The following is a 20,324-nucleotide window of genomic DNA, read 5'->3' as shown; positions in this document are numbered from 1 at the left end:
GCTAGGTGGACCAGTCATAGTCAGTACATTCATCTCCAGATAGCTAGGTGGACCAGTCATAGTCAGTTCATTCATCTTCAGATAGCTAGGTGGACCAGTCATAGTCAGTACATTCATCTTCAGATAGCTAGGTGGGACAACCACATATCACAGTCATAGTCAGCGCATTCATCTCCAGATAGCTAGGTGGACCAGTCATAATCAGTACATTCATCTCCAGATAGCTAGGTGGACCAGTCATAGTCAGTTCATTCATCTTCAGATAGCTAGGTGGACCAGTCATAGTCAGTACATTCATCTCTAGATAGCTAGGTGGACCAGTCATAGTCAGTACATTCATCTTCAGATAGCTAGGTGGGACAACCACATATCACAGTCATAGTCAGCGCATTCATCTTCAGATAGCTAGGTAGGCCAGTCATAGTCAGTACATTCATCTTCAGATAGCTAGGTAGACCAGTCATAGTCAGTACATTCATCTTCAGATAGCTAGGTAGACCAGTCATAGTCAGTACATTCATCTTCAGATAGCTAGGTGGACCAGTCATAGTCAGTACATTCATCTTCAGATAGCTAGGTAGACCAGTCATAGTCAGCGCATTCATCTTCAGATAGCTAGGTAGACCAGTCATAGTCAGTACATTCATCTTCAGATAGCTAGGTAGACCAGTCATAGTCAGTACATTCATCTTCAGATAGCTAGGTGGACCAGTCATAGTCAGTACATTCATCTTCAGATAGCTAGGTGGACCAGTCATAGTCAGGACATTCATCAGATAGCTAGGTGGACCAGTCATAGTCAGTACATTCATCTCTAGATAGCTAGGTGGACCAGTCATAGTCAGGACATTCAACAGATAGCTAGGTGGACCAGTCATAGTCAGTACATTCATCTTCAGATAGCTAGGTGGACCAGTCATAGTCAGGACATTCATCAGATAGCTAGGTGGACCAGTCATAGTCAGTTCATTCTTCAGATAGCTAGGTGGACCAGTCATAGTCAGTACATTCATCTCCAGATAGCTAGGTGGACCAGTCATAGTCAGTACATTCATCTTCAGATAGCTAGGTGGACCAGACATAGTCAGTACATTCATCTTCAGATAGCTAGGTGGACCAGTCATAGTCAGTACATTCATCTTCAGATAGCTAGGTGGGACAACCACATATCACAGTCATAGTCAGCGCATTCATCTCCAGATAGCTAGGTAGGCCAGTCATAGTCAGTACATTCATCTACAGATAGCTAGGTGGACCAGTCATAGTCAGTACATTCATCTCCAGATAGCTAGGTGGACCAGTCATAGTCAGTACATTCATCTTCAGATAGCTAGGTGGACCAGACATAGTCAGTACATTCATCTTCAGATAGCTAGGTGGACCAGTCATAGTCAGTTCATTCATCTCCAGATAGCTAGGTGGACCAGTCATAGTCAGTTCATTCATCTCCAGATAGCTAGGTGGACCAGTCATAGTCAGTTCATTCATCTCTAGATAGCTAGGTGGACCAGTCATAGTCAGTACATTCATCTTCAGATAGCTAGGTGGGACAACCACATATCACAGTCATAGTCAGCGCATTCATCTTCAGATAGCTAGGTAGGCCAGTCATAGTCAGTACATTCATCTTCAGATAGCTAGGTAGACCAGTCATAGTCAGTACATTCATCTTCAGATAGCTAGGTGGACCAGTCATAGTCAGTACATTCATCTTCAGATAGCTAGGTGGACCAGTCATAGTCAGTTCATTCATCTCCAGATAGCTAGGTGGACCAGTCATAGTCAGTTCATTCATCTCCAGATAGCTAGGTGGACCAGTCATAGTCAGTTCATTCATCTCTAGATAGCTAGGTGGACCAGTCATAGTCAGTACATTCATCTTCAGATAGCTAGGTGGGACAACCACATATCACAGTCATAGTCAGCGCATTCATCTTCAGATAGCTAGGTGAGACAACCACATATCACAGTAAGCACAATTCTCCTCATTAAAGAAGCTTTCAGAAAAGTAGTAGTGGGACACACACACACACACACACACACACACACACACACACACACACAGTAAAGCATTTGTGTTGTGTTTCAGAAACAGTCATGGTGGTTATAACTACAGTGTAGGACTTCATCAAAACAGGAAGCTGATAAAGCACGAAAACAGAGACCTACTTCACTGTGAAACACCAGTTTAACAACAAACATGTGTTTTCTTCTGGCCCCCAGAGAGACATCCTAAAGTGTAAGCTCTTAAAGAACTATTCTCCCGCCACATTACCTTACTAGCAAAGGTATTAGCGAATGCATGGATCTCCACCTAGGTGGATAGAGGATCAATGAGTCCATTATCAGTTGGCAGCCAGTGTAACGGATGTGAAATGGCTAGCTAGTTAGCGGTGGTGTGAGCTGGTAGCGTTTCAATCGGTGACGTCACTTGCTCTGAGACCTTGAAGTAGTGGTTCCCATTGCTCTGCAAGGGCCGCGGCTTTTGTGGAGCGATGGGTAACGATGCTTCGAGGGTGACTGTTGTCTGTGTGCAGAGGGTCCCTGGTTCGAGCCCGGGTATGGGCAAGGGGACGGACTAAAGTTATACTGTTACACCAGGTAGGTTAACTCCCCAATGACCATCTGTAAAGGAGAAATCCCCATATCCCCATCTGCATGACGGTTCTCTAAAAGCTCTATTCTCTTTTGTGAGACAAAAAAACACCCCTGCCCTGACCAACAACCAAGCACTTCCTGCCATTGTAACATCTTGGTAACGTACAAGAAAGTAAACTTGGGCAAGGGGGAGGAGTATTAGTCTGGGCGGGCGGGGTGGGTGGGGCTTGGTGACACAGCACTGAGGTGGACAGGTCAGCTGGCCAATAAGGCTCTGGTGAACAGTAGTGCACAGTATAGTGATTAGAACACTGTCTGAAACGCAGACACAGTTAAAAGGAGCCTGATCTCAAATCAGCAGACGCTGTTATAGAAGCAGACTGCAAATCCAGGGCTTTCAAATCACACGCCAAAACGACAAGGACTGAGAGAAATTAGGATTTTTTTTTTTTTTTTTTTAAAGGTGTAATTCACCCTTTTCTAGTTCAATACACTCTAACCTCAGTCTATCTTGATGCTCCTGTTCATGGAAGGCCTTCAAAGCAAGGCACAGAATAATGGAGGTTCATTTCAGACAGGAGAATAGAACAGGTGAATGGAAAAGATGGAGGCTAGCGATTGTTTAGTGTAAATTACACTACAGCAACCTGGAAATAGGATGACGTTGCTAAAGTAAGCAAATATTTAGCATGTCGTCAAATTCCTACTTTAGACTGATGGCAATGTTGTCATTAGCTAGCGAAGTTTGTCAAAAATAGCTAGCAATGCTAACTTTAGCAGGCTAAAATCTGGAGGTCTCCCCTCAATATTAGCTAGCTAGCTAGCTAGCGTTATACTGCATCTAAAGTCAATCTGGCGACGTTAAAATGATGACAAAAAGGTTTTCCATCAGTCCTAAAACGAACATTCAGAACAATATTGCGTCGAAACTTGCAGCCCATGATCAGGACACCATGGTGAACTATGACCTAGACCTGTAGCCGTCACAATAATGCAGTCAGAGTCCGAGCACCTGTTCACATAAAGCAATTAAACCAAAACTTGAGGCCAACCTGCATGTCCAGCTCGTGACATCTCTGTGCGATCTCCTCCTTGGTGACTAGAGCGTCGTTCAGATCCTCCACAGTCTTCTTCAGCTGGAAATAAAAACTAATACGTCAGAATTGACATGGAAAAATTCAAAATAAATGCTGATACACTAAAATCATGTTTATTGTACAGTGGCAAGTAAAAGTATGTGAACCCTTTGGAAATACCTGGGTTTCTCCATAAATTGGTCATAACATTTGATCTGATCTTCATCTAAGTCACAACAACAGACAAACACAGTCCACGTAAAGTAACGTGAAGAATTGTATTATGGGCCCTAAAAGCACGGAAATAGTGTCCACTGCTTGTATACATGGAAGATGAAGAAAATGGAAGAACAACAGCATGTGAACCCTTTATAATAATACCTGGATTTCTGCATCAATTGGTCATCACATTTGATCTGATCTTCATCTAAGTCACAACAACAGACAAACACAATCCACGTAAACTAATAACACACAAACTATTGTTGTCTTTATTGAACACACCGTGTAAACATTCACAGTGCAGGGTGGGAAAAGTATGTGAACCTCTGGATTTAATAACTGGTTGACCCTCCTTTGGCACCAATAACCTTAACCAAACGTGTTCTATAGTTGAGGATCAGACCTGCACAACGGTCAGGAGGAATTTTGGACCATTCCTCTTTACAAAACTGGTTCAGTTCAGCAATATTCTTGGGGTGTCTGGTGTGAACTGCTCGAGGTCATGCCACAGCATCTCAAATCGGGTTGAGGTCAGGACTCTGACTTGGCGACTCCAGAAGACTATTCTTCTGTTGAAGCTATTCTGTTGTTGATTTACTTGTGTCTTTTGGGTTGTTGTCCTGTTGCATCACCCAACTTCTGTTGAGCTTCAATTTGCGGACAGATAGCCTAACATTCTCCTGCAAAATGTCTTGATATACTGGGGAATTCATTTTTCCGTTGATGATAGCAAGCAGTCCAGGCCCTGAGGCAGCAAAGCAGCCCCAAACCATGTTGCTCCCTCCACCATACTTTACAGTTGGTTTTGATGATATGTTTTCCTCCACACATTGTTGTGTGTTCCTTCCAAACAACTCAAATGTAGTTCCATCTGTCCACAGAATATTTTGCCAGTAGCGCTGTGGAACATCCAGCTGCTCTTTTGCAAACTTCAGATGTGCAGCAATGGGGTTTTTTGGACAGCGGTGGCTTCTTCCGTGGTGTCCTCCCATTAACACCATTCTTGTTTAGTGTTTTACGTATCGTAGACTCGTCAGCAGAGATGTTAGCATGTTCCAGAGATTTCTGTAAGTCTTCAGCTGACACACTAGGATTCTTCTTAACCTCATTGAACATTCTGCGCTGTGCTCTTGCAGTCATCTTTGCAGGAAGGCCACTCTTAGGGAGAGTAGCAACAGTGCTGGACTTTCTCCATTTAGAGACAATTTGTCTTACCATGGACTGATGAACATCTAGGATTTTAGAGATACTTTTGTAAACCTTTCCAGCTTTATGCAAGTCAACAATTCTTAATCGTAGGTCTTTTGAGATCTATTTTGTTCGAGGCATGGTTCACATCAGGCAATGCTTCTTGTGAATAGCAAACTCAACATTTTGTGAGTGTTTTTTTATAGAGAAAGTCAGCTCTAACCAACATCTCCAATCTCGTCTCATTGATTGGACTCCAGGTTAGCTGACTCCTGACTCCAATTAGCTTTTGGAGAAGTCATTAGCCTAGGGGGTTCACATAATTTTTCCAACCTACACTGTGAATGTTTAAATGATATATCCAATATAGACGAGAAAAATACAATTGTGTTATCAGTTTAAGCAGACTGTGAAGATGAGATCAAATTTGATGACCACTTTTCCAGAGGGTTCACATACTATTTCTAGCCGCTGTATTAATAACCTCTTGAAACTAGGGGGCACTATTTTTATTTTGGGAAAAATAACGTTCCCAAAGTAAACCGCCTATTTCTCAGGACCCGATGCTAGAATATGCATATAATTGACAGCTTAGGATAGAAAACTTTCTAAAGTTTCCAAAACTGTCAAAATATTGTCTGTGAGTATAACAGAACTGATATTGCAGGCGAAACCCTGAGGAAAATCCAATCAGGAAGTGCCTCTTATTTTGAAACCGGTGTCTTCCTATGCACCCCTATTGGCCATTGAAAGTGATAACAACCAGATTCCTTTTTCTACGTATTCCCTAAGGTGTCTACAGCATTTTGACGTAGTTTCACGTCTTTATGTTGAAGAATGAGCGTAAACGACTACATTGCGTAAGTGGCCAGCTGAGGGCTCTCAGAGTGATTCTTGCGTAAAAGACAGAGGTAGTCATTTTTGCTCTTGCTCCTAGTGAAAAGCCAATTGTCCCGGTTGATATATTATCGAATAGATATTTGAAAAAGACCTTGAGGCTTGATTATAAAAAACGTTTGCCATGTTTCTGTCGATATTATGGATATAATTTGAAAAAAAATTGCTGTTGTTGTGACCGGTGGATTTCTGAACATAATGTGACCAACAAACGGAGGTATTTTGGGTATAAAAATAATTTATGGAACGAAAGGAACATTTGCTGTCTAACTGGGAGTCTCGTCAGTGAAAACACCCGAAGATCATCAATGGTAAACGATTAATTTGAATGCTTTTCTGATTTTCGTGACCAAGCTTCCTGCTGCTAGCTGGACATAATGCTATGCTAGGCTATCGATAAACTTACACAAACGCTTGTCTTGCTTTGGCTGTAAAGCATCATTTCAAAATCTGAGATGACAGGGTGATTAACAAAAGGCTAAGCTGTGTTTCACTATATTTCACGAATATGAATATTTTCTAGTAATATTTTTTGACCGTTGAGCTATGCTGATTAGTGTAGTTGATGACAATTCTCCCGGATCCGGGATGGGTAGTTCTTAAGATATAAACATTCTCTGGAACATCGTATCATCTTACCTGTCTATCGATGTCAGCGTACGATTCATTTCCTCCAATAACTGGGCACTCTTTGCTCATCAGCTACAAAACATGGAGACAATACACAGTGTGATGTCATCAGTTAGAACACATGGAGACCCTACACAGTGTGATGTCATCAGTTAGAACACATGGAGACCCTACACAGTTTGATGTCATCAGTTACAACACATGGAGACCCTACACAGTTTGATGTCATCAGTTACAACACATGGAGACCCTACACAGTGTGATGTCATCAGTTAGAACACATGGAGACCCTACACAGTGTGATGTCATCAGTTACAACACATGGAGACCCTACACAGTGTAGTACGTGTCATATGAGGATGCAGGAAATGCATCTCGAGTCAAGCACAAAGTCCTTTCAAAGGCCTACCTCTTGAATTGCTGTCATGACAACATGTTGAACAGATTCCTCCAGCATCATTATGGTCTGGATGTTCTCTAGAAGGGCAGAGAGAGAGACAGAGTGAATGACTACATGTTCAGTCTAAGAAGCTCAGATACACCATGACAACAACTGAGCGTGACGAAGCCTTGAGATGTTGAATGTTGAAGAGAAACTGTAAGTCATCTTAAAACACATCCTCAACTGAACTCTGGACACTGTCTAGACCCTTCAAACCTCAACTCTGGACACTGTCTAGACCCTTCAAACCTCAACTCTGGACACTGTCTAGACCCTTCAAACCTCAACTCTGGACACTGTCTAGACCCTTCAAACATCAACTCTGGACACTGTCTAGACCCTTCAAACCTCAACTCTGGACACTGTCTAGACCCTTCAAACATCAACTCTGGATACTGTCTAGACCCTTCAAACCTCAACTCTGGACACAAAGACCCTTCAAACCTCAACTCTGGACACTGTCTAGACCCTTCAAACCTCAACTCTGGACACTGTCTAGACCCTTCAAACCTCAACTCTGGACACTGTCTAGACCCTTCAAACATCAACTCTGGATACTGTCTAGACCCTTCAAACCTCAACTCTGGACACTGTCTAGACCCTTCAAACCTCAACTCTGGACACTGTCTAGACCCTTCAAAACCTCAACTCTGTCTACTGTCTAGACCCTTCAAAACCTCAACTCTGGACACTGTCTAGACCCTTCAAACCTCAACTCTGTCTACTGTCTAGACCCTTAAAACCTCATCTCTGGACACTGTCTAGACCCTTCAAAACCTCAACTCTGGACACTGTCTAGACCCTTCAAAACCTCAACTCTGGACACTGTCTAGACCCTTCAAACCTCAACTCTGGACACTGTCTAGACCCTTCAAACCTCAACTCTGGACACTGTCTAGACCCTTCAAACCTCAACTCTGGACACTGTCTAGACCCTTCAAACCTCAACTCTGGACACGGTCTAGACCCTTCAAACCTCAACTCTGGACACGGTCTAGACCCTTCAAACCTCAACTCTGGACACGGTCTAGACCCTTCAAACCTCAACTCTGGACACTGTCTAGACCCTTCAAACCTCAACTCTGGACACTGTCTAGACCCTTCAAACCTCAACTCTGGACACGGTCTAGACCCTTCAAACCTCAACTCTGGACACTGTCTAGACCCTTCAAACCTCAACTCTGGATACTGTCTAGACCCTTCAAACCTCAACTCTGGACACTGTCTAGACCCTTCAAACCTCAACTCTGGACACGGTCTAGACCCTTCAAACCTCAACTCTGGACACGGTCTAGACCCTTCAAACCTCAACTCTGGATACTGTCTAGACCCTTCAAACCTCAACTCTGGACACTGTCTAGACCCTTCAAACCTCAACTCTGGACACTGTCTAGACCCTTCAAACCTCAACTCTGGACCTCACAGCCAGTTCCACCGCATTGTTTTCATTGTTCCCCTCTATTCAGGGACTGGTTTAGACCTGGGACACCAGGTGGGTGATTCCCCTCTAATCAGGGACTGGTTTAGACCTGGGACACCAGGTGGGTGATTCCCCTCTAATCAGGGACTGGTTTAGACCTGGGACACCAGGTGGGGGATTCCCCTCTAATCAGGGACTGATTTAGACCTGGGACACCAGGCCCCTCTAGTCAGGGACTTATTTAGACCTGGGACACCAGGTGGGTGATTCCCATCTAATCAGGGCCTGATTTAGACCTGGGACACCAGGTGGGTGATTCCCATCTAATCAGGGCCTGATTTAGACCTGGGACACCAGGTGGGTGATTCCCATCTAATCAGGGCCTGATTTAGACCTGGGTCACCAGGTGGGTGATTCCCCTCTAATCAGGGCCTGATTTAGACCTGGGACACCAGGTGGGTGATTCCCCTCTAATCAGGGACTGATTTAGACCTGGGACACCAGGTTGGTCATTCCCCTCTAATCAGGGCCTGCTTTAGACCTGGGACACCAGGTGGGTGATTCCCCTCTAATCAGGGACTGATTTAGACCTGGGACACCAGGTGGGTGATTCCCCTCTAATCAGGGACTGATTTAGACCTGGGACACCAGGTGGGGGATTCCCCTCTAATCAGGGACTGATTTAGACCTGGGACACCAGGTGGGTGATTCCCCTCTAATCAGGGACTGATTTAGACCTGGGACACCAGGCCCCTCTAGTCAGGGACTTATTTAGACCTGGGACACCAGGTGGGTGATTCCCATCTAATCAGGGCCTGATTTAGACCTGGGACACCAGGTGGGGGATTCCCATCTAATCAGGGCCTGATTTAGACCTGGGACACCAGGTGGGGGATTCTTCTCTAATCAGGGACTGATTTAGACCTGGGACACCAGGTGGGGGATTCTTCTCTAATCAGGGACTGATTTAGACCTGGGACACCAGGTGGGTGCAATTAATTATCAAGTAGAACAGAAAACCAGCAGGCTCTGGACCTTGTCGTGAAAGAGTTGAACACACTGGGTTTAGACTCGAGGACCGGGCCGTGCCCCGTCCAGGCTCGAGGACCCGGGCCGTGCACAATAACAACCAATAGTAACAATCATGAGCGCTTCTTCAGAGACACAACAGAGACAGCCTATAGAGACATCTTAGCCCATGCTGAGCCGACCGACAGACCTTGTTTCTGCTCACAGTTGACAGCACAGCCTAGTATGAGTTGCAGCATCCTGCCCAGCTCTGCAGCGTCTGAGTGTTCTCCTATCAGGTTGATGTCTGGCAGGGTGAAGTCATTGATCTGCTGTTGAAGGACCTCCTGGTTGTAGTCCAGTATACCTTTCAACACCTTCTTTAGATTACTGATCTGAAAAGGAGGAGGGAAGATGTGACATTGGGACTGTGGCACTGACAAGGGCTTTAGAGCAGATGGCAGCAACACATAAAGACAGTGTATTAAAACCATCATCATCATCATACCTTTAGCCGCCAGTTATCTCCCACCTCAGGCTTGATCCTACTGATCCAGTTGTCAGTGAAATACACAATGTCTCTGGAGGAGAGAAAGGTAAGTGGTCACATACAGGAGGAAGACACAGCAACAACGCCTGGCAATAATGCCTGGCAACAACGCCTGGCAACAACGCCTGGCAATAATGCCTGGCAATAACGCCTGGCAACAACGCCTGGCAACAACGCCTGGCAACAACGCCTGGCAACAACGCCTGGCAACAACGCCTGGCAACAACGCCTGGCAACAAAATGCCTGGCAACAACGCCTGGCAACAACGCCTGGCAACAACGCCTGGCAACAACGCCTGGCAACAACGCCTGGCAACAACGCCTGGCTTAATGGTTTCACAAAACTTATTTCCAGCAGTTAAAAAAAAATATATATATATAGAAATTGACACTTACATTTTCTGTAGGGCCTGGGCCATGACAACTCCACTTGTGAGATCGTCCACTGTTTTGCATGGTGCCTCCAATCCAAACGTCTGGATCTAGATGTAAAAAAAGGACAATTTAGAAAAACAATCATTTCCCACTATGAAATATTACAGAGATACCCACACCTAGCTGTGCCACTAGAGATTCTGGGTTCAAGTCCAGGCTCTGTCGCAGCCGGCCGCGACCGGGAGACCCAAGGGGCGGCGCACAATTATCCCAGTGTCGTCCGGGTTAGGGGGAGGGTTTTGCCGGCAGGGATGTTCTTGTCCCATCGCGCACTAGCGACCCCTTGTGGCGGGCCGGGCGCAGTGCACGCGGACACGGTCGCCAGGTGTACGGTGTTTCCTCCGACACATTGGTGCGGCTGGCTTCCAGGTTAAGTGGGCATTGTGTCAAGAAGCAGTGTGGTTTGGTTGGGTTGTGTTTCAGAGGACACGCGGCTCTCGACCTTCGCCTCTCCCGAGTCCGTAGGGGAGTTGCGGCGATGAGACAAGACTGTAACTAACAATTGGATACCATGAATTTGGGAAGCAAAAAGGGGTAAAAAAATAAATAAAAAGAGATACCCACACCTTAAGTCGTATCCATCATCACCTAGCCCTCGCCCTTATTCATTCCTCACATGGCCACTGTACATTCCCAACTTCCTTAGTTTGAGCCCACTCTGACTTTCACAGGACATTAGTAAGCTCTCTCTCTCTCTCTCTCTCTCTCTCTCTCTCTCTCTCTCTCTAATCAGCAGTGTTGCCAGCGCCCAGATGGAGGTGTCACGTGGTCCTGTTCCTTCCACCTCCTTCAGTAGATAGCTACCACAGCCCTCTGCGGAGTCCTAGAAAAACACAGCTGTGAGTCTACTCTCCTGTCCTCTCCCACTCGTTCACCCCTTCTCTGTCTGTCTGTCTAGTAGCAGTCTGGTTTCACAGGCTCTCCACTGACTTGGTGTTGAAATAATGGAGGCTCAAAATGAGTTTCCATCTCAGAGCATCAGGTCACGTGACGCCAGCTCGAGTAATAGAGGAATGTGACTGTAGAGTTGATAAACTCCCCGTCAATGTGCCTGCGACCTGCTTGTGGCTCGGCTGCTCTGTCAGATAGGATGTCAAGAAAAAGTACTCAATGGTCATACTTGAGAAAAAGTAAAGATCGCTTAATAGAAAACGAATCAAGTAAAAGTGAAAGTCAACCAGTGAAATACGACTTCAGTAAAAGTGAAAGTATTTGGTTTTAAATAACCTCAAGTATCAAAAGTAAATGTAATTACTAAAATGTACCTAAGTATCAAAAGTAAAAGTATAAACCATATTAAGCAAACCAGACGGCATAATTATTGGTACTTATTTATTTATTTTTATATATTGACGGATAGCCAGGGGCACACTCCAACGCTCAGGCATAATTTTAAAATGAAGAATGAGTGTTTAGTGAGTCCGCCAGATCAGAGGCAGTAGGGATGACCAGGGATGTTCTCTGTTTAGTGAGTCCTCCAGATCAGAGGCAGTAGGGATGACCAGGGATGTTCTCTGTTTAGTGAGTCCTCCAGATCAGAGGCAGTAGGGATGACCAGGGATGTTCTCTGTTTAGTGAGTCCTCCAGATCAGAGGCAGTAGGGATGACCAGGGATGTTCTCTGTTTAGTGAGGCCTCCAGATCAGAGGCAGTAGGAATGACCAGGGATGTTCTCTGTTTAGTGAGTCCTCCAGATCAGAGGCAGTAAGGATGACCAGGGATGTTCTCTGTTTAGTGAGTCCTCCAGATCAGAGGCAGTAGGGATGACCAGGGATGTTCTCTGTTTAGTGAGGCCTCCAGATCAGAGGCAGTAGGAATGACCAGGGATGTTCTCTGTTTAGTGAGTCCTCCAGATCAGAGGCAGTAGGGATGTTCTCTGTTTAGTTAGTCCTCCAGATCAGAGGCAGTAGGGATGACCAGGGATGTTCTCTGTTTAGTGAGTCCTCCAGATCAGAGGCAGTAGGGATGTTCTCTGTTTAGTTAGTCCTCCAGATCAGAGGCAGTAGGGATGACCAGGGATGTTCTCTGTTTAGTGAGTCCTCCAGATCAGAGGCAGTAGGGATGACCAGGAATGTTTTCTTGACAAGTGTGTAAATTTGACCATTTTCCTGTCCTGCTAAGCATTCAAAATGTAACGAGTACTTTTGGGTATCAGGGAAAATGTATGGAGTAAAAAATAACATTATTTTCTTTAGGAATGTAGTGAAGTAAAAGTTGGCAAAAATATAAAATAGTAAAGTACAGATACCCCCAAAAACTACTTAAGTAATACTTTAAAGTATTTTTACTTAAGTACTTTACACCTCTGGTCATGGCAGGCACCATGCTCATGTGTGATCAGGGTAGCCGGGTGGTTAGAGTGTAGAGGCAGCAGGTAGCCTAGTGGTTAGAGTGTAGAGGAGGCAGGTAGCCTAGTGATTAGAGTGTAGAGGCGGCAGGTAGCCTAGTGGTTGGAGCGTTGGACTAGTAACCGAAAGGTTGCAAGTTCGAATACCCGAGCTGACAAGGTACAAATCTGTCGTTCTGCCCCTGAACAGGCAGTTAACCCACTGTTCCAAGGCCGTCATTGAAAATAAGAATTTGTTCTTAAATGACTTGCCTAGTAAAATAAAGGTAAAATAAATGTTAAAAAATATAAGGAATAGGGTTCCATAGTGAAATCAAATCACATGGCTTGGTAAACAACAGGTGTAGACTAACAGTGTAATGCTGACTGATGGGTCCTTGGTAAACAACAGGTGTAGACTAACAGTGTAATGCTGACTGATGGGTCCTTGGTAAACAACAGGTGTAGACTAACAGTGTAATGCTGACTGATGGGTCCTTGGTAAACAACAGGTGTAGACTAACAGTGAAATGCTGACTGAAGGGTCCTTGGTAAACAACAGGTGTAGACTAACAGTGAAATGCTGACTGAAGGGTCCTTGGTAAACAACAGGTGTAGACTAACAGTGTAATGCTGACTGACGGGTCCTTGGTAAACAACAGGTGTAGACTAACAGGAAATGCTGACTGAAGGGTCCTTGGTAAACAACAGGTGTAGACTAACAGTGTAATGCTGACTGAAGGGTCCTTGGTAAACAACAGGTGTAGACTAACAGTGAAATGCTGACTGAAGGGTCCTTGGTAAACAACAGGTGTAGACTAACAGTGAAATGCTGACTGAAGGGTCCTTGGTAAACAACAGGTGTAGACTAACAGTGAAATGCTGACTGATGGGTCCTTGGTAAACAACAGGTGTAGACTAACAGTGAAATGCTGACTGAAGGGTCCTTGGTAAACAACAGGTGTAGACTAACAGTGAAATGCTGACTGAAGGGTCCTTGGTAAACAACAGGTGTAGACTAACAGTGTAATGCTGACTGATGGGTCCTTGGTAAACAACAGGTGTAGACTAACAGTGTAATGCTGACTGATGGGTCCTTGGTAAACAACAGGTATAGACTAACAGTGTAATGCTGACTGATGGGTCCTTGGTAAACAACAGGTGTAGACTAACAGGGAAATGCTGACTGATGGGTCCTTGGTAAACAACAGGTGTAGACTAACAGTGAAATGCTGACTGAAGGGTCCTTGGTAAACAACAGGTGTAGACTAACAGTGAAATGCTTACTTACAGGTCCTTACCCACAATGCAGAGAGAAAAATATAAAAAATAATAACACAAAAGGAATAAATACACAATGAGTAACGAATGGTTGGCTATAAACCAGCTGTTTGAAGCTGGTGTAGAAAAAACAAAAGTAAAAGATGCAAAGATGAAACTTTAAGGACAGGAAGCATAGAAATAGCACACACAGAACAGATCTACCGCTTCTTAGACTGGCTCTCAATGAGATATAAATATGTGTAATAGATCTGTCAATGTGAATTTGGCATGGTAACATATTGCAGCTTTAATACCCAGTGGATTGATGAAAATAATCATGATATCATTCTGCCACTTTGTGGTAGAGTTTGTCACTGGCATCCACTTTGAGGGGTTATCAGATTGGTGGAATCATTTTGAAAAGTTAGAGACTTTTAAAAAATGTCAAATGTGTTGCCTGAAGGAGGAAAGTGTGACAGGCTTTGGTTTTTCCATTTATGTTTTGAGGTTTGGACGTTAGCACGTAGGGCGCACCCGATTGGTGTCACCTCGTTAGTCAGTTTGTCTTACACCTGTGCTGGCTTGTCCATCTCGTTAGTGGGAAGGTGTTTCACCTGTGCTGGTCCAGGTTCTATTTAAGAGTGTCTGGCCCAGTGCTCCTGTTGTCTTGATAGATGTGAAGAGTCAACACCTTTAGTTGCCTCTCCCCACTTGATTTCTTGAAAAACAAAAATCTGATTTAGCGGTTTTTGTTTTTGCAGCACATTTTGGTTTGCTTCCTGTCTAAGTTGGGTTTTTCTTTGACCAAAGAGCACCTTCTGTCTACCACAATGTACTATTGCGTACCTTAGTAGCGCTTCCCTTCCTCCTCTTTCTACTATTCAACATATTTAGTTGATTCCCTACTTAAAAAGGTCAATAAAAACATATTTGGACCAGAATGAGGCTCTACCTATGCCTCCCTATTGTTCCTGCAGTGATGATTCACCCTCTTCATAACTGATCTGCAGATAATCGTCACAAAGCCTCGGTCTACCAGTAGCCTATGCGAATTATGGAGCCAAAATGAACGTCTCTCTCACTGACTGACGAGACTGTCTGGGACAAGCCCCGACATCTTATGAAACCTAAGAAATCATTTGGTTCACTTGTTCTGAAGGGATAACATGGACATAATAACCAAGCTGATTGATTTAGGAATGGCAAAGGGCTAATAAGAGATCGACTTTATTCAGTTTGATACCTTTTATAAAACGAGTCAACACTTGCTGTTCAGTTGTCAATCAACACACAGTAAATAGCCTACTGTGCCATGACTCTGCCCTCCGTTTTCTGTAGTCCACGACTATCTCCTTTGTCTTGCTGACGTTGAGGGAGAGGTTGTTGTCCTGACACCACACTGACGTTGAGGGAGAGGTTGTTGTCCTGACACCACACTGACGTTGAGGGAGAGGTTGTTGCCCTGACACCACACTGACGTTGAGGGAGAGGTTGTTGCCCTGACACCACACTGACGTTGAGGTTGTTGTCCTGACACCACACTGACGTTGAGGGAGAGGTTGTTGTCCTGACACCACACTGACGTTGAGGTTGTTGTCCTGACACCACACTGACGTTGAGGTTGTTGTCCTGACACCTGACACCACACTGACGTTGAGGGAGAGGTTGTTGTCCTGACACCACACTGACGTTGAGGTTGTTGTCCTGACACCACACTGACGTTGAGGTTGTTGTCCTGACACCACACTGACGTTGAGGGAGAGGTTGTCCTGACACCACACTGACGTTGAGGTTGTTGTCCTGACACCACACTGGCGTTGAGGGAGAGGTTGTTGTCCTGACACCACACTGACGTTGAGGTTGTTGTCCTGACACCACACTGACGTTGAGGTTGTTGTCCTGACACCACACTGACGTTGAGGTTGTTGTCCTGACACCACACTGAGGTTGTTGTCCTGACACCACACTGACGTTGAGGTTGTTGTCCTGACACCACACTGACGTTGTCCTGACACCACAGAGGTTGTTGTCCTGACACCACACTGACGTTGAGGGAGAGGTTGTTGTCCTGACACCACACGTTGAGGTTGTTGTCCTGACACCACACTGACGTTGAGGGAGAGGTTGTTGTCCTGACACCACACTGACGTTGAGGGAGAGGTTGTTGTCCTGACACCACACTGACGTTGAGGGAGAGGTTGTTGTCCTGACACCACACTGACGTTGAGGGAGAGGTTGTTGTCCTGACACCACACTGACGTTGAGGGAGAGGTTGTTGTCCTGACACCACACTGACGTTGAGGGAGAGGTTGTTGTCCTGACACCACACTGACGTTGAGGGAGAGGTTGTTGCCCTGACACCACACTGACGTTGAGGAGAGGTTGTTGTCCTGACACCACACTGACGTTGAGGAGAGGTTGTTGTCCTGATACCACACTGACGTTGAGGGAGAGGTTGTTGTCCTGACACCACACTGACGTTGAGGGAGAGGTTGTTGTCCTGACACCACACTGACGTTGAGGTTGTTGTCCTGACACCACACTGACGTTGAGGTTGTTGTCCTGACACCACACTGACGTTGAGGGAGAGGTTGTTGTCCTGACACCACACTGACGTTGAGGGAGAGGTTGTTGTCCTGACACCACACTGACGTTGAGGGAGAGGTTGTTGTCCTGACACCACACTGATGTTGAGGGAGAGGTTGTTGTACTGACACCACACTGACGTTGAGGGAGAGGTTGTTGTCCTGACACCACACGGATGTTGTCCTTGATGTTGAGGGAGAGGTTGTTGTCCTGACACCACACTGACGTTGAGGGAGAGGTTGTTGTCCTGACACCACACTGACGTTGAGGGAGAGGTTGTTGTCCTGACACCACACTGACGTTGAGGGAGAGGTTGTTGTCCTGACACCACACTGAGGTTGTTGTCCGTTGAGGGAGAGGTTGTTGTCCTGACACCACACTGACGTTGAGGAGAGGTTGTTGTCCTGACACCACACTGACGTTTGAGGTTGTTGTCCTGACACCACACTGACGTTGAGGGAGAGGTTGTTGTCCTGACACCACACTGACGTTGAGGTTGTTGTCCTGACACCACACTGATGTTGAGGTTGTTGTCCTGACACCACACTGACGTTGAGGTTGTTGTCCTGACACCACACTGACGTTGAGGTTGTTGTCCTGACACCACACTGACGTTGAGGGAGAGGTTGTTGTCCTGACACCACACTGGACGTTGAGGTTGTTGTCCTGACACCACACTGACGTTGAGGTTGTTGTCCTGACACCACACTGACGTTGAGGTTGTTGTCCTGACACCACACTGACGTTGAGGTTGTTGTCCTGACACCACACTGCCAGGTCACTGACGACCTCCCTATAGCCTGTCTCATCATTGTTGGTGATCAGGCCTACCAGTCGTGTTGTCAGCAAACTTAATGATGGTGTTGGAGTCGAGTGTGATGTTGAGGGTCAGCATGGCGGATGTATTGTTGCCTACCTTCACCACCTGGGGACGGCCCGGCAGGAATTCCAGGATCCAGTTGCAAAAAAAAAAGAGGTGTTCAGTCCCAGGGTCCTTATCTTAGTGATGAGCTCAATTAAAATAATTCTCACTTAAAGTATTCAGACCCCTTCACTTTGACATTGCTACGCTACAGCCTTATTCTAAAATAGATTAAATAGTTTTATGCAAACTTTTTTTATATTTTTAAATAGACCCTTCACTCATTACTTGGTTGAAGCACCTTTGGTAGTGATTACAGCCTCAAGTCTTCTTGGGTATGATGCTACAAGCTTGGCACAGCTGTATTTGGGGATGTTCTCCCAATCCTCTCAAGCTCTGTCAGGTTGGATGGGGAGCGTCGCTGCACAGCTATTTTCAGGTCTCTCCAGAGATGTTTGATAAGGCTCAAGTCCGGGTTCTGGCTGGGACACTCTAAGGACATTCAGAAACTTGTCACGAAGCCACTCCTGCGTTGTCTTGACTGTGTGCCGTTGTCCTGCTGGAAGGTGAACCTTCGCCCCAGTCTGAGGTCCTGAGCACTCTGGAGCAGGTTTTCATCTTTGTACTTTGCTCTATTCATCTTTCCCTCGAACCTGACTATTCTCCAAGTCCCTGCAGCTGCCATGCTTCACCGTTGGGATGGTATTGTCCAGGTGATGAGCTGTCCCTGCGTTCCTCCAGATGTGACGCTTGGCATTCAGGCCAAAGAGTTCAATCTTGTTTTCATCAGACCAGAAAATCTTGTTTCTCATGCTCTGAGAGTCCTTCAGGTGCCTTTCGGCAAACTCCAAGCAAGCTGTCATGTGCCTTTTACTGAGGACTGGCTTCCATCTGGCCACTCTAATGTAAAGACCTGATTGTTGGAGTGCTGCAGAGATGGTGGTCCCATCTGGGTGGTCCCAAGGCCCTTCTCCCCCGATTGCTCAGTTTGGCCAGCCAGGCAGCTCTAGGAAGAGTCTTTGTGGTTCCAAACTTTGATTAGGGCCTGGTCCGGAGTTAGCAGGCCTGGGGATTAGGGCCTGGTCCGGAGTTAGCAGGCCCGGGGATTAGGGCCTGGTCCGGAGTTAGCAGACCCGGGGATTAGGGCCTGGTCCGGAGTTAGCAGACCCGGGGATTAGGGCCTGGTCCGGAGTAAACAGACCCCGGAATTAGGGCCTGGTCGGAGTAAACAGACCCCGGAATTAGGGCCTGGTCCGGAGTAAACAGACCTGGGATTAGGGCCTGGTCCGGAGTAAACAGACCCCGGAATTAGGGCCTGGTCCGGAGTAAACAGACCCCGGAATTAGGGCCTGGTCCGGAGTAAACAGACCCCGGAATTAGGGCCTGGTCCGGAGTAAACAGACCCCGGAATTAGGGCCTGGTCCGGAGTAAACAGACCCGGGAATTAGGGCCTGGTCCGGAGTAAACAGACCCGGGGAATTAGGGCCTGGTCCGGAGTAAACAGACCCGGGAATTAGGGCCTGGTCTGGAGTAAACAGACCCCGGAATTAGGGCCTGGTCCGGAGTAAACAGACCCCGGAATTAGGGCCTGGTCCGGAGTAAACAGACCCCGGAATTAGGGCCTGGTCCGGAGTAAACAGACCCCGGAATTAGGGCCTGGTCCGGAGTAAACAGACCCCGGGAATTAGGGCCTGGTCCGGAGTAAACAGACCCGGGATTAGGGCCTGGTCCGGAGTAAACAGACCCGGAATTAGGGCCTGGTCCGGAGTAAACAGACCCCGGAATTAGGGCCTGGTCCGGAGTAAACAGACCCCGGAATTAGGGCCTGGTCCGGAGTAAACAGACCCCGGAATTAGGGCCTGGTCCGGAGTAAACAGACCCCGGAATTAGGGCCTGGTCCGGAGTAAACAGACCCTGGAATTAGGGCCTGGTCCGGAGTAAACAGACCCCGGAATTAGGGCCTGGTCCGGAGTAAGTAGAACGTCCAGAGCTGCTGACTCATTGAAGTAGAAATCTTCATCCAAATTGAGGTTAGTGATGCTCAGTAGCTGTTTTCCGTCATAAGAAATGATGCCGGAGATAGAAGCAGAATTGGTCAGGAGCCTGTAAGACAGCTGCTGTCCAATACAGCACCATCTTGGCAGCCTTACCACTGAACTCAGCAGAGGAGGTGACCAGACAAGGAGGTGCCATGACCAATGGCATAATTACAGCCACATAAAAACAGACACACCTCTATCCTGAAATGAATGTCTCCAACTGGTAGGTTATACCCTACCAAGTAAAACGGTAATACCATACACAAAGTATAATCTCCCCCCCGTTTGAAACTAACATTTAATCTTATAGGCTTTGTTAAGGCTCTCTTGCATTTAAAATATCAAGTTTATAAATCGATACTTATTATGAGTCATGGGATAGGCACACTAAGTTGGAATGAAGATCTATACATAGAATACAGACTGACCTCACTGCAGAGGATAGGTTACTGGTGTGTCAGTATCGGAGAGTATTGCTCAATGTCCTCTGTTGTAAGACTGATCTGAGCTGTGAGAAAAGCACAACACAGAACAACTTTACAGGTTCATTTTGCCATTCCTTTTTTCAGTTTTCTACTGCTGTCTAGTCAACACAGACACACTGTGATATAGGCCATTACTGCTGTCTAGTCAACACAGACACACTGTGATATAGACCACTACTGCTGTCTAGTCAACACAGACACACTATGATATAGACCACTACTGCTGTCTAGTCAACACAGACACACTATGATATAGACCACTACTGCTGTCTAGTCAACACAGACACACTGTGATATA

General features: G+C 46.1%; 1 protein-coding gene across 5 annotated transcripts in view; it reads right to left on the bottom strand.

Annotated features, from left to right (window-relative positions):
- Window positions 1-20,324, bottom strand: part of hook3 (hook microtubule-tethering protein 3) — a 61,623-nt gene that overhangs the window by 25,616 nt on the left and 15,683 nt on the right. For all 5 annotated transcript variants that reach the window (XR_006083999.1, XR_006083997.1, XR_006083998.1 and 2 more), the window contains exons 2-7: window positions 10,428-10,513; window positions 9,990-10,062; window positions 9,693-9,876; window positions 7,021-7,088; window positions 6,621-6,683; window positions 3,651-3,734 (exon numbers count right to left, since the gene is read on the bottom strand). Coding sequence is in view for 2 of the 5 variants with exons in the window: in XM_042326401.1 (XP_042182335.1) it covers window positions 3,651-3,734; window positions 6,621-6,683; window positions 7,021-7,088; window positions 9,693-9,876; window positions 9,990-10,062; window positions 10,428-10,513 (558 nt within the window). In the remaining 3 variants the exon portion in view is untranslated. The remainder of the gene's footprint in view (window positions 1-3,650; window positions 3,735-6,620; window positions 6,684-7,020; window positions 7,089-9,692; window positions 9,877-9,989; window positions 10,063-10,427; window positions 10,514-20,324) is intronic.

This window comes from Oncorhynchus tshawytscha, linkage group LG09 (genome assembly GCF_018296145.1).
Source record: "Oncorhynchus tshawytscha isolate Ot180627B linkage group LG09, Otsh_v2.0, whole genome shotgun sequence".
NCBI lineage: Eukaryota > Metazoa > Chordata > Actinopteri > Salmoniformes > Salmonidae > Oncorhynchus > Oncorhynchus tshawytscha.
This window is presented reverse-complemented; position numbering and strand designations above follow the sequence as displayed.